General features: G+C 37.5%; 1 protein-coding gene and 1 long non-coding RNA gene across 2 annotated transcripts; one reads left to right on the forward strand and one right to left on the reverse strand.

Annotated features, from left to right (window-relative positions):
- Window positions 1-5184: 5184 nt before the first annotated feature.
- On the forward strand, window positions 5185-8207 carry LOC142547604 (protein NLP6-like). Its single transcript, XM_075655968.1, has 4 exons — window positions 5185-5932; window positions 6021-6071; window positions 6641-7301; window positions 7404-8207. The coding sequence occupies exons 1-4, from the start codon at window positions 5201-5203 to the stop codon at window positions 7913-7915; spliced, it is 1956 nt and encodes a 651-aa protein (XP_075512083.1). The 5' UTR covers window positions 5185-5200; the 3' UTR covers window positions 7916-8207.
- LOC142547605 (uncharacterized) lies at window positions 6154-6647 on the reverse strand. The gene is made up of 2 exons (XR_012820700.1): window positions 6498-6647; window positions 6154-6465 (listed from the first exon to the last, which is right to left on the reverse strand). It is a non-coding gene; the product is annotated as an uncharacterized LOC142547605 (long non-coding RNA).
- Window positions 8208-14840: the final 6633 nt, after the last annotated feature.

The following is a 14840-nucleotide window of genomic DNA, read 5'->3' on the forward strand; positions in this document are numbered from 1 at the left end:
TCAATCCAAGGTTCACTAGGGACATAAAGTGGTGTATACAATCCATGTGGTTGTGTCCTAGACTTAGCTTGCCTACAAGTTATGCACTTATCACAAATTCGTTCAACATCACGCTTCATATGTGACCAATAAAAATGTTCATGCAAAGCATTCAAAGTTTTTGCCACACCAAAGTGTCCCATCAAACCACCCCCATGTGCTTCCCTAACAAGTAATTCACGAATTGACGATTTAGGAATGCACAACTTATCTTCTCTAAATAAGAAACCATGATGCAAATAAAATTTGTCATGTGGACCATGCATACATGTTTCAAATACACCCTTAAAGTCCTCATCTAGCACATACAACTCTTTCACATGCTCAAACCCCAAAATTTTTGACTCCAAGGTAGAGATTAGTACGTACCTCCGTGATAGTGCGTCGGCCACTACATTTTTCTTACCTTGTTTGTAATTGATTATGTAGGGGAATGTCTCTATGAATGCCACCCACTGGGCATGCAGCTTGTTCAGCTTTTGTTGACCCTTATGGTGCTTTAGAGACTCATGATCCGTATGAATCACAAACTCCTTAGGCCTCAAGTAGTGCTGCCAAGTCTCTAGGGTCCTCACGAGCGCGTAGAACTCCTTGTAACACGTGGGATAGTTCAGCGCTGCCCCATTGAGCTTCTCACTAAAGTACGCCACCAGCCACCCTCCTTGCATCAACGCTCCACCAATACCTACACCTGAAGCATCACATTCAATTTTAAAGGTATTAGCAAAATAAGGTAAAACAAGTAAATGAGCATTAATTAATTTTTGCTTGATAATATTAAAGGACTTCTCTTGCTCCTCGCCCCAATGGAATGGAACGTTCTTCTTGATTACCGCCGTCATCGGTGCTGCCAGTGTGCTAAAATCCTTAACAAACCTCCTATAGAAGCTTGCAAGTCCATGAAAACTTCGGACTTGACCAACAGTAGTAGGCGATGGCCAATCTCGAATAGCATTTACCTTGTCTTCATCCACTTGTATCCCCTGTGAGCTTACCACAAAACCAAGAAAGACGAGTTTGCTTGTACAAAAATCACATTTCTTTAAGTTAGCATATAGATTTTCAGCCCTTAGTGTGATTAGCACAAGTTTCAAGTGACCAACATGCTCATCCAGGTCTTTGCTATATACCAAGATATCATCAAAGTAAACAACAACAAATTTTCCTATGTATGCACGCAAGACATGGTTCATTAACCTCATAAAGGTGCTAGGAGCGTTAGTTAAGCCAAAAGGCATGACCATCCACTCATATAACCCGTACTTGGTTTTAAAAGCCGTTTTTCACTCATCACCTTCTCTCATCCTAATTTGATGATAGCCACTTTTTAAATCAATCTTGCTAAAAATACATGCACTATGCAACTCATCTAACATATCATCTAGTCTAGGTATGGGATGTCTATACTTAATGGTTATGTTATTGATTGCCCTACAATCTACACACATACGCCATGAGCCATCTTTCTTAGGAACTAGCAAAACAGGTACAGCACAAGGTGACATGGACTCACGCACAAAACCTTTATCTAACAACTCACTTACCTGTCGTTGAAGCTCCTTAGTCTCCTCCGAGTTGCTCCTATAAGCTGGACGATTCGGCAACGCACTCTCGAGTACAAAATCAATCTGGTGCTCAATCCCCCTCAATGGTGGTAGTCCTTGAGGTAGCTCCTCCGGAAATATATAATCGAACTCCTGCAAAAGTGAAACAACAATGCTCGGAAGGGATCCGGCTATATCACTTGTGTTAAGGAGAATCTCCTTGTAAAGAATCAACACAAGTGGTTCATGTGTGTGCATTAAATGTTTCAACTCACTCTTTTGGGTCATATATGTTTTCTTTATGGCCTCTTTTCCCTCATTTTCTTTTCTCTCTTTTTTTGTTTTGTATGGCTATCTCACTCTTTATATCTCTATTTTTTTCAGCCATCTCATTTTTGTTTTCAAAGGCCATCTCACTTTTTTTTTCACTCCCTTTTTTCGGCCTCATCTCTCTTTTCTTTTTTCAATTGGTCCTCCAACACTTGTTTTGGGGACAATGGAAGTAATACAATGGATTCCTTTTTCAAAACAAATGAGTAATTATTCTTGAACCCATCATGTGTCACCCGCCTATCATATTGCCACGACTTACCCAACAAGATATGACAAGCATGCATGGGCACCACATCACACAAGACCTCATCACATACTTCCCAATAGAAAAAGACACCAACACTTGTTTGTTCACCTTCACCTCCGCACAATCATTCAACCATTGAAGCCTATATTGTTGAGAATGCTTTAATGTAGGTAAACCCAATTTTTCCACCATCTCACTACTAGCCACATTGGTACAACTCCCCCCATCTATGATTAGATTGCAAACCTTTTGATTTACAAAACACCTAGTGTGGAACAAGTTCTACCTTTGGTTAGCATCCTCCTCTTTGACTTGGGCACTCATGATTCGCCTAGTCACTAGTGCTTCGCCTGCAACCGCCTCATATCCCTCATTAGGATCCTCTAATGCAGGCATCTCATCATCATCATCACCCTCACTATGCGACTCATACTCACCATAGTCATTTAAAATCATCACCCTTTTATTAGGACATTCACTAGCAATATGACCCAACCCTTGACACCTAAAACATCTAGTATCTCTAGCTCGAGTAAGATGAGTTTCAGATTTACCTTGCACTCCTTGTTTAGGTGCCTCTTGTTTGGTCTCAACCTTGGGCTTGGTCACCACCTTATTCTCCTCACGTTTCACCACATTTGATCGCCAAGAAGATGATGAACTTCCAGCTTGATTAGTGCGGCCAACTCCTCGTCTCTTGAGTTGTTGCTCCACCTTTATGGCCATTTGCACCATCTCATCTAGATCCAAGTAGTGTCTGAGCTCCACTTGATCATGTATTTCCCTGTTCAAACCACAAAGAAATCGAGTCATCGTCGCCTCACTATCTTCCTCAATATTTGCCCTAATCATGACTACTTTCATCTCCTTATAGTAGTCTTCCACACTCTTTAACCCTTGCCTCAAAGTTTGTAGCCTCTTAAACATCTCCCTATAGTAGTGATTGGGCACAAACCTCTTCCTCATGACCCTCTTCATCTCATCCCAAGATTCAATGGGTCTCTCATTATACCTCCTTCTAGTGGTCACTAATTGATTCCACCAAATTAGAGCATAGTCTAAGAATTCAACCACCGCCAACCTCACCTTCTTTTGTTCGGAGTAGTGGTGACATTCAAACACGAACTCTACCCTCTTTTCCAACTCTAAGTACGCCTCCGGGTCAGATTTCCCATGGAATAAAGGAATTTTCATCTTAATACTACCCATATTGCCATCTTCCCTATTCTCATCATATCTACCCCGTACAGCTTCTCCTTTTCCTCGACCAAATCCTCTACCTCTTCCATTCATACCCCAATTTTCATTTTGGCTCACCTCATCTCCTCCCAAATCATACTCCTCCTCTTCTTCTCCTCTACCCAAATCTTTAGACTTAGTTTTTCCACCACTAGTACTAACTTCAAGCCTACTCATCCTCTCATGTAATGGCTCCAACTCAACCCTCATCATTCGACTAAAATGCCCAAACAACGCCTCCATTTGAACCTTAGACAACCCCGGGTTCGAACTTTCTCCTACCTCCCTCTCCATTTAATTTCAAATTTGTACCTGCAAGAAAACGTTAGTAGAAAACAAAATGTTCCTCACCCAAATGCTCACGGTCACTCCAAAGAAAGTCGCTCGTCACTCCTCTCTTATTTTTTTTTGCTGACAACAAATACTCACCGTTCACTCCAAAGAAAATGCACTCGCACTCAAGTGTTTTTCACTCAAATTTGATAGTATTCTCGAAAGATGTGCTCAAGCTTTGTAATTGTATATCAAACAATCAAGTCCAACTCGTGAACAATTGTGATCGACTCACTTAGACTGCGTAGACAAGCAATTTGAAGATAAATAAAATTTTTTTTTACTGTGAGAGGCAATTGAATATGACTCTCTAAAGGAAATAGAACAAGATACTCAAAAGAAACAATGGTGAATTTTCGGAATTTTTGTATTCTTTTTTTTTGCCTGAGTACTTACTCGAAAATTCCAAAAAAAAAAAGACACCAAAATTTCGAGAATCACAGATTCTCGAAAAACACGAAGAACGATGGAATAACACAGATATGAAAATAAACGAAGAAAAAACACAGATCTGCAAATTTAAGAACAAGATAAAGTTATTTGAATTTCAATAAACCTAAGCTCTGATACCAAATGATATGAATTTTTGTACGAACAAATAGCAAACACGATTAATTTAGAATCGCGCCCTCAATTCAATATCGAACAAGGAATCGTTGTTGTCCCGATCTTTTGAATCAAGTGTGTGTGTGTGATTTTCACCTCTAAACTATGAAAAGTTTAGCAACAAATAATCACGGAATAAACAACCGAAATTATGACGAACCTTCAAAGAACTCGTCTTTGACAATCCGCGTAAGAACGATCGACAAACGCCACAAAGTTAAAAACTTTGATAAGTTTGATTTTTGATTTACAAAGCAAAGCCTTGAAAAAAAGTTGAGAGAAAACTCAAAACCTTGATAAGAATATCAATAATAATTTGAATTGTGTTCAAAATTTCGTCCAATATCCTTTACATACTCAAAAGATGACAATAGCTAGTTGCCAAAATAAATAGGACTCTAATCAAGGAAATAAACAATTTCTCGAAAAGTACTCGCGCTCGGGCGGTAGTATTTGACCGCTCGAGCGCCGAGGGTTCTGTACTATTCGCGCTCGGGCGGTAGAATGTGGCCGCTCAGGCGCCGAGGGTTCTGGAAATCACCTTCGGGACAGTACGTCTGGCGCTCGGGCGGTAGTTTTTTACCGCTCGGGCGCGGAGTGTTCTGGCCATTTTCTTCATTCATCACTTGAATGGTGTTCCTATGACTCCCACACTTAATCTCATGCACCACGAACCCTTCAGCACTCTGCACCTTGCTTGTAACTCCTTCTTCATTGCTTATAAGCCCATGCAATGCCTCTTTAAACCTCTTCAGTCGTCCCCTCGTGATTGGTGCCTCTGACAACTCTAAAGGGTCCCATGCTTTCCTTGGGGCTTGACCTTCCGTGTTCGCATCATGATGAAATTCGTAGAACATACATGCCACCTTCTTCGATATTAGGCCAAAATGATATGTTCCCATCGGGTGTCGAAGTTATCCCATATGGTCTAAAAACTGTACATCAACAACATCCCGTACTTTTTTCAGTGCCAATAGAGGGATGTGATGAAAGTTATTCCATTTTTGAACTAAGGGAGTACTTGCATTGCGTACAAGAAAAGGGGAGTGGGTATGGGTTTTCTTGTTACTGCACGGAGGATGATGAATTATTGGAAAATGGAGACTACAATGACTCAGTGTCGGAATTTATTTCAACACCAGATCAGAAGATCAAGATTTTAACTGGGAAATTAATTCCATGTTGGGGCCCCCACAATTATCTAATACAATTTTGGGCACCCAAAATGATCAAGAATAGATTATATCTATCCACATCAGACCATCCCTTCGTTCTTGGTCATCTTGGTAGAGGATTATGTTGGTATAGGAAGCAATGTATGGAACATATCTATCATGTGGGAGATGGAGCAAAAGAAGAGGAACTTGGGCCGCCGGGACGCGTTTTCCTAACAGGTCACCAAGAATCATCACTTGATCTACGCCTTTATTCTACAAGAGAGTTTCCACTTTTGGTGCATGTTGTTCACTGCTGTGCAAGAGATTATTTAGTGTTACCTTTGTTTGATGTACAACAAAAATATTGCTTTGGAGTGCTGGAGTGTGTTGGACTTCCTTGCTGCAGTTTGGATTTCATCTTGGATAAATTAAAGGTTTTCTCCAACCTATTCATCTCCCCCTCAGTTTAGTTGATTTTCTACCAGTAATACAGTACAAACTAATTATATCAATTTGTTGCAGGAAGTGGATCTAAGATCTACTCATGTAAATTACGATCGGCCTTCCATAAATGTAATACTTTTCTTTTAAATTCATAAATAACATAAAATGTGCTATCATGTAACCTCTTTGCAATGCATCATTTGAAAAAAAAATTTCTACCGTGTGACTTATACTCTCCTTGTAATGACCATGGGCTATCCGATCTTTGTATCTCATATGGGGCCTTGGCCGCTTTCCCATGCACTATTATTCAAGTGGTACTCACTCTCATGAATCTAAGTAATTATCCTGGAGGTTTTAGGTTCGAGTGTTGAGGGAGGCGAAAGAAACCATTGACAGAGAAAGAAAGCCCGTGAGGGACAATACTTCATGTGGGACCCCAAAATCGACATAGTCTATGGTCGTTATACTACTTATCCTTTCCTTTTCTTAATTGATGATCTATATTATTATTCGGATGTTACTCGTATGAATGTTCGATAGTTCTACAAATACATCATATTGCATTAATTATGATTTGAGATAAACAAATTCGCAACTTAAAGTTTTACAAGGAAAATATAAATGTTTCTTTACATTCATATGTTTAAACTTACCAAGATTCACTCGGTTATTCAATGATAATTTGTTAAATTTAGATTGACAATCGTAGGAAACTGGCAGTTGCTGAAATCGAAGAGATGTTTCAGTTGTTGTATGGGAGTTCCCAACTACAGCTCGCGTCTGCATGGATGCCTTGCAGCCAATGTGCTACTTCGAACATTGAAATATTTTGTATGGAACGAGTATGCGATATCCGATTGGATGCCTTTGGCAATCTGATCGGTAGAGTGCTAGAATCAAAAAATAAGATGGGCTATTTTGAAAATCTTGGTGATTTTAGTATACTCGAGTATCCATGGGCCCATCATGCACAAACATACAGATTGGAATTTTGTTTTGTGATTTGTCTGCAGAGTTCACATACAGCAAACGATCTTTATGTTCTGGAGTTTTTCATCTCTCCTGGCAGTGAAAAAGATGGATATCCATGGTCATACTTAAGCTTCTTATTGTCAACAATGAAGATAAATTTGAGAAGTTTTAAGGTTGCTTCAGGACAACAGTTAGGAGAGCATTTTTTTCAAGCTACAAGATCTGGTAAAGAGGTATATTTTGGGCATGAACAAAACATTATCGGAACAAACTCTAACAAAAAGAACACAAAAGATGAGAGCAAAACGAGTTTCTATATCAGCTATGAGGATCTTGAACCCCATTTTGGGAAGAAACTTGAAGATGTAGCGAACGATTTGGGTGGTAAGTTTAGAAACTTTATTTATTTTTATGACGTTGAAGTCCATAAAAATCATTTTCCTGGAACTTCATCATATTTGTGGTGTCTTGAATTTTTCCTTACAGTGAGTAAGTCAACATTAAAGAGAGCATGCAAAGATTGTGGTATAAAAAGATGGCCGTCCAAAATGAAGAACAAGAAGAATCCTTCTCTGTTTCTTAAAAATAGTTCAAGTAAACTGGCTAGAAGTTATTATCAACGAATTTTCAAACCTGGTAGGAGCAACCTTCCCATCTCTAATTTACCCAGTCAGCCCAATGTGCCTCTCACATGCATTGACAGCTCTCGAGAAGTTGATCAAACACATCAAGAGAATAATGTGGTGATGATGAAGGCCCACTTTAAAGAGGATATCATAAAATTTGACCTGTGTCTGTCGTCCGGACTGGAGAAGCTCGTAGAAGAAGTGGCTAAGAGACTAGATCTGGTGATTGAGAATTTGAAATTAAAGTACAAGGATGATGATGATGATTTGATTTTATTAACATGCAATGAAGACTTGCATAACTGTGTGAAGAGCATGAGGTCTCTAGGCAAAAGGACTGTGCAAGTCCTGGTTCATTTGGTTTCCAACTGAACCGTTTCATTTGGCAAAGCGTTAAGCGAGCCAACCCGGTGATTGCGCATCTAGTCATGAATCTAAGACTCTTATGTTCAACTGTTGTGGTGCATCTTGCTACTTCAATGGCCCTGTTCAAATCATGCATTCAATTTAAGACTAAATGTTTTGTTTGTAGTGTTTTTCATGTAACCTGCAGCAACTTTTTTCTTATCAAGATAATATATCAATTCCATGCATTGCCTAATATTTTGAATGTTATATGATGATCTTTTGTGATTAGTGAAGACCAATAATCGTTTTACTTTAATGTATCACTCTTATTTACGAGCATTGCAATAATTATCTTTTCATGGAACGTGTTATTTTCTCTAATAATTCGACCAGATAATCAACTAAGCTAAAATGACTTTGGACATTGTGGCGCCCGGTTTAGGAATTCATAATTATTCCCTTACTAAGTGCCACATTTTCTACAATATTTCTTTATTGAACTGCTATCTTTATTTTTACCATTATTATTATTAAAAAATATTGTAGATAAAATTTTAAATATTTTCTACTATTATTAAAAGATTATATACAAATATTTACATTCTTATTTCAAATATGTACAATTATTTTACAGCGGAAGTTTAACATTTATTTATAAACAGATCATCACAACTTTCAAATGCCTTTATTTCAGCTTCAGTTATTTTCCTCCTGTTCCAATTCTGAGTTCCTGTGTCAGGAAATTACAATAGACGAAAAGAAATAGAGGGTTAAGTCTTTGAGGACTTAGTGAGTTTAAATTAGTATATAGCTTTTAAATAAGTTAAAATAACGCTTCATAAAAATTATGCATGAAGTAATAGGCATAACAAACTAGATGTTATGAATGCTATGAAATGTTAAAATTACTAAGAATAATAGATAAATGAAAATTTCATAAATTAACATTGGTGGCTCTAATTGAGCACTTATAAGATCATTTTACGAGCCGGGTGAACCATTCTCCGGACCGAAATAATTCGGTGCGCGTTCTTCAGATGAACCATATACCCGGGACTTTTGACCCGTTGTTCATTGGACTCACTTTTCGGGCCGAAGCCACGTTGTCCAGTGGACTCAATTTCCGGACCGAAATCCGTTGTCCATGACTCCATTCATTAATGGTATATCAATTCATTCATAATTATGCAAGAAAATATATCGGTAATCGAAATGAACTTGGGATGATATTTGAACATTAAATAAACGCTATTGAAATTTCCAGGCCAAATACCAAATGTTTTAATAGAAGAATGAATAGTAGTTTTCTCACCTGATAACTTACAGTTTAGGCTTGATTAGTAATCCGGATTGTTGGAGCAAGTCTTAAAAAAATATATGATGAATGATATTTATATGTTATAGTTTTAAGTAAATAACTGATTATTTCCAGATTATTTTTGTTCAAAATTTAATCCGGTTGATTTTAATTAAGTTCGCAAAATTCATATTAATTAGAAAATATATCTAAACATTACGAAAGTTCGCCAAAAAGTCGGAAACATCACCAGGAAGGTTCGGGCACCGAAAAAACGACGATGTGGCGGCGAGTGAGGTACACGCGCTGACAGTTACGGCGCGTGATTGGCCTTCTGGCCGCCACGCGCGGCCGGTTTTTTTCAGCTTATATAACTTTGTAATATCTTTAATTCTTATGTTGAAAGTATTTTCAAATTCCTATCCGATCAATACCAGATTTAAATATCGTCTTATGAAAAACTAAGGTACTCCGGCATTCCGAAAATGTTAGTTCCATCAATATTTTGGGACGACGGACGGTATGTACCTTATCTATGCAACAAGAGGTACAACTTTTGTGTTCAAGTCAACCTCTAGTTTGGTATGTAGCTATAAGAAAGATGAGCGTAGATTACCTAGCTTGAAACGGGATTCCGTTGCCGTTTTTCGGAATATCTTGGTTTGATTTTCTTGTTCTTGATCGATCCTTTTACATCACCTCCAGTGCCATATTGCTTTAAGATATGAGGTGAATAGTTGGTGATTTTTTGGAATATTTCGGGAAGGTTTATAGATTTTTCTTTCATTTTTTTCTCTTTTCCCCTTCGTTTCTTTATCCCTCTTCCGTTTCTTTCTTCTCTCTCTTCCGTTTCTTTCTTTTTTCTCGGTTGATTTCTGAATTAAGAATGAGAAGAGATATATATAGCCGTGGATTCCATATTTATTGTATTATTTATTAAATGAAAAAGATTATATTTATCCAAAACTTAATATTATTATATACTTACGTACATTTTGTACTTAGAATATATTGTACTTAATGATTATATACATTAAATCTAATTATAAATTATATTACATTGTACTTAATTACTTAACATATACGTTGAATTTTATAATATTTTATTATATTTTGGGTATTTGGTCTTGGAATGAGAACCTCAATGTACTTGATGAATTTGTATTGTGATGTATTTTAATGTATTTCTAGATAATTTGGACAAATAAAATTTGTACCGAACAATAATGTGGTAAAAATTCTAAAACGAAAATAATTTAGTTATACTAATAAACTTTAAAATGTATTTATGCACCTTTGTGTTTAGGGTGTCACAGACATGATACGTCAGGTTCATTTACACAGGACATGTATATGTACATATAAACATAATTTACTAAAAACCTAGCTCAAATAAAGAGCTATTGATTAATAATACCTTCAACATTACCGACCACGAGGTCGGGCTTTTTGTAAATGCCACGTTCATGGATTTACAAGTGTCGAGTTGGTCGGGCTTTTTGTGAATTACCAAAGTTCATTGGCCTTATAAGTGTCGAGATGGTAAGGCTTTGGTGAATGCCACATTCATGAGCTTATATTTTGTCGAGCTGGTCGGGCTTTTGTGAATTTCCATAGTTTGATGTCAATGGGTTCGGGTTTTACCCAGACTCGCAATGGACCCGCCCCGTCTGGGACGGGTTTGGCTATAATAAATGGGTCATGGGGCGGGTCTAGGGTCCAATAGACCCGTCAGGGTATGGGGCGGGTCATGGGTCCTATAATGCCCCCTATACCCACCCCATATATGTGGATATAAATTGATGTACTCGCGAAGATGGTTGTGAAGTGAGGTGGAAGGTAAATAAATCACAGTTTATTTTGTTATTGTACTTTCATTTTAATTTTGTTACTGTACTTTTTTCTCTTTAAATTACATTTTTTTACGGTTTTAAATTACAGTTTTATTTTTCAATGTACTTTCTCTCTTTAATTTTGTAGGTAATTCTTCAAGTAATTTACCAACTTGTCCCACCATTCTTGATGAAGAGGAAGATGATCCTGAAGAATGTGTATGAAAGATTGCTTACTCGCTGATTTTACATTGATATGTTTAAGTTCTGTTATGAGTTATTTTTGAGGATGTCAAGACTTTTTTTTGGAGAGATAGTAACTTTTTTTATATATATAATACATTATGTCGTGAAAATACTTTGTTTGTTATTATTAATTGTGGTCGAAGACATGAATTAGTTTTCTATTGTGTTGTATTTAGAGGCTTGTTTGTTTCATAATTCAGTCATGTGATAAGAAGATTACTGTTTCATTTAAAAAAAATTCGGGTCTCACGGGTCTCGCGGGTCTACCCGGCCCCATTTCGTATTCGGGGTGGGATGGGTCTAAAGAATATTTAACCGGGGTGGGAGCGGGTAATAGGTCAAAGTTTTCTTCATGGGGCTGGTCTTGGGTTTTGCCATACCTGCCTCATACCTGCCCCATTGACATCTCTAGACTTCATTGGTCTAATAACTGTCGAACTAGTTGGGCTTTGGTGAATGCCACATTTGTGGGCTTAATTTTTCCGAGTTGGTCAGACTTTTGTGAATGCCACATTTGTGGACCTACATGGTGCCGAGCTAGTCGGGCTTTGGTGAATGACACTTTCGTGGGCTTACATGGTGCCGAGCTGGTTGGGCTTTGGTGAATTACGCATTCGTGGGCTTACATTTTTCGAGATGTTCGAGATTTTGTGAATGCCACATTCGTGGACTTATATGGTGCCGAGCTGGTCGGACTTTTGTGAATGTGTCAGGCTGTGCTGGACTTTTGTACAAGTTTTTTGCATGGGGTGCGTTTTTTGAGATGGCCAACAAGTTTTGGGCTTACAATTTATTGTATTGAATAACTTTATCACATTGGATGTTTTAGATATAAATATATGACCAATGTAATGAAATGTACTACTAACCCATGCAAAATAACAGAAAATAGCAATTGATAAATCCAAACAGATTTATAAAAACAAAAATTAAAAGAGATAATTAGATTGACTGACTTGATGGAAGAGCTCCCAAGAAATAGCATTTTTCGAGAATTATCATGATCAGTTCTTCTGATTATGACATTGATGAGCTCCTCTGAGGATTACCATAATGAACTCTTTCGAAAAAGAGCAGGATATGATCTTTCGAGCAAGACCAAGATGTGCTCTTATGTGGAAGATCATGACGAGCTCTTCCCCTAAAGACTAGAAACTCTTTCAGGAAAGATCTGGGGCTCTTCTGTGGAAGACCGGAAGCCGTCCAATGGAAAACAAGGAGCTCTTCCGCAGGAAGACCCGGATGAACTCTTCCCATGAAGACTAGAAACTATTATGGGGAAGACCAGAGGCTGTTCGGAGGAATACCAAGAGCTATTCCGAAGAAGACCAAAAACTATTCTAGGGAAGACGAGGGGCTCTTCCGTGGAAGACCAGAAACTTTTTTGGGGAAGACCAAGGGCTCTTCTGTGGAAGACCAGAAACTCTTTCGGGTAAGACCAGGGACTCTTCCGTGGAAGATCATAAGCTCTTTTGGGGAAGAATAAGGGCTTTTCCGAGGAAAACCAGAAACTTTTTCGAGGAAGAACAAGGGCTCTTACGTGGAAGATCAGAAGCTCTTCGAAGGAAAACCAAGAGATATTACGAAAAAGGCCAGAAGTTGCCCAAACATTAGAAAAACAAGTTGAGTGATATTGAGATTCATAAGGCTGTTTGGTTGATTTATACATCCACCGATGTTGTTCGTCATGGTTTTCTTCTTTGTGTTGCTCATCCTCATTGATTTTCTCTCCTAGGTTTCTTTTGACATCGAATAATTTTCTTACGTTCTCTTTGATTTACTATCTTATCTCTTTTTTTCAAATTCCCATAAACAGCACCAATTGATGATACCAAAATTTTACATTTGGTTTGGTCTGGTGACCAGGTCTTCGAATCTTCCAAGATTTTGGGGTCGGATTGATGCCGAGGGGTTTGCACAAACAAAAAAAGTGTTAGGGGCACCAGAGATATTTCTCGCATGGCTCCTCTGATATTTAAGTTAGTGCTCTGATTATGAATGCAAAGAGCATAGTACGATATGTTAATGCTGAGTGAGCAAGAGTGTGTGAAAATCGTAAAATCGTGACAAATACCTAGAATTTATAGAATCAGTGAGATGCTAGTTACCTTGTTGGAGTAAGATTCTTGCTATGGTAGAATCTTACCTGAGATAGGAAACATCATATAGTAGGACTCCCTAACTATGGTGGCTATGACTCTCGCCTTATCTCGATCAGATCCCATATTTATCGTGGTTTTTATCTACTGACGAAAATGTCTTCATATTTTCTAACTGCCATTGGTCTCGAATTTCTCAGCCACAATAATGGGCTTAGACCCTTAGGGTATGGTCTGTGGGCTCGGTCTTGTCAGGATTTTCATGGGCTTGGCCCCTTTGATGTAGCTCGGCCTTTTTTGGAAGAGACTATAGGCTTGAACTTTTCAGACCCCTGGTTAATAATGAGGCATGTCCCTTAACGGGCTAGGTCAATTTCGGAGATGAACTTGAATACGCCCAGATGTTGTAATTTTAGGGGCATCATAAACTTACCTTACCTTAACCTCCCAGAAACTCACGCTTTATCTGAACCTCCCAATGCTTTCCTAAATTAAAATATTATCCTTTTAATAATTAATGAATGTAAATAAAAATTATATATTAAAGATAATATTGTAATTTATGATAAATCCTTAATACATGAATAAATTATAATCACAATTAAATCGAACGAACTAAACGAGCCATTAATTTGTGTATATGTATAAACACACTAATAATTGGGTACATGTGTTGTGTGTAATATAAAATGTGAATTATATATTTTTGGTACCGACTTTGCCCACTTTTAGCCCGAACCATCGGAAACCTCCGTAACTTCTCCGCCAGAAATCACCGCTAAAAATAATATTTTGCTACAAATTAAAATAGAAATGAGTACTTTTAGGTATTTTAATCGAATATTGAGATTTTAAGAATTTAAAATGCATAAATAATTGAATTTGAATTTTAGTTGAATTTAAATGGTTATGAGTTTGGTTTATAATAATAAGACTATTTAAATTAATATTCAGGTGACTGGTCTGAGTTGACATTTACAGGATTATGTGATATTATATGCTGACTCACATATTATAAGTTGGTAATTGATGTGAAAAATAAAATAACATATTTTTTGTCCACATTTTTATTTTAGTTAGACACATCAATACCACTGAACATATCATATTGAGCATGTCTGTTATTGAGATTCAGTTATATTTCAGTTGAGATACGTTATATATATATGATATGACAGAGATATTTGGCTACCTTGATTCGGTCCGACTTAGGTAGTTGCTGGCTTCGAGGCTGGGCAATATCCCAGGCGCGGTCCGTTGAGTCGTGGACCAGCTCGAACATATATGTATGGATGTTGATATCAATAATTTGACTATTGATATCCTGATATCTTGCACATATTCATGCTGAAATGTTTGCTTATTCGTTTTCTTAAAAAGTACTAGAAATTTTTTTTAAACTCACATTTTCGGTCATTGCATATACATATACATAAAAATACTTTTGCACCATTTTAAAATAAATCATCCAACTA

This window comes from Primulina tabacum, chromosome 5 (genome assembly GCF_025594145.1).
Source record: "Primulina tabacum isolate GXHZ01 chromosome 5, ASM2559414v2, whole genome shotgun sequence".
NCBI lineage: Eukaryota > Viridiplantae > Streptophyta > Magnoliopsida > Lamiales > Gesneriaceae > Primulina > Primulina tabacum.

Bases quoted from the DNA above. Each gene is read 5' to 3' on its own strand.
- LOC142547604 (XM_075655968.1), top strand. From the start codon at position 5,201: ATGCCACCTTCTTCGATATTAGGCCAAAATGATATGTTCCCATCGGGT. The intron at 6,072-6,640 runs GTAATACTTTTC...TGTTAAATTTAG, and splicing joins ACGATCGGCCTTCCATAAAT to ATTGACAATCGTAGGAAACT. The intron at 7,302-7,403 runs GTAAGTTTAGAA...TTTTCCTTACAG, and splicing joins TGTAGCGAACGATTTGGGTG to TGAGTAAGTCAACATTAAAG.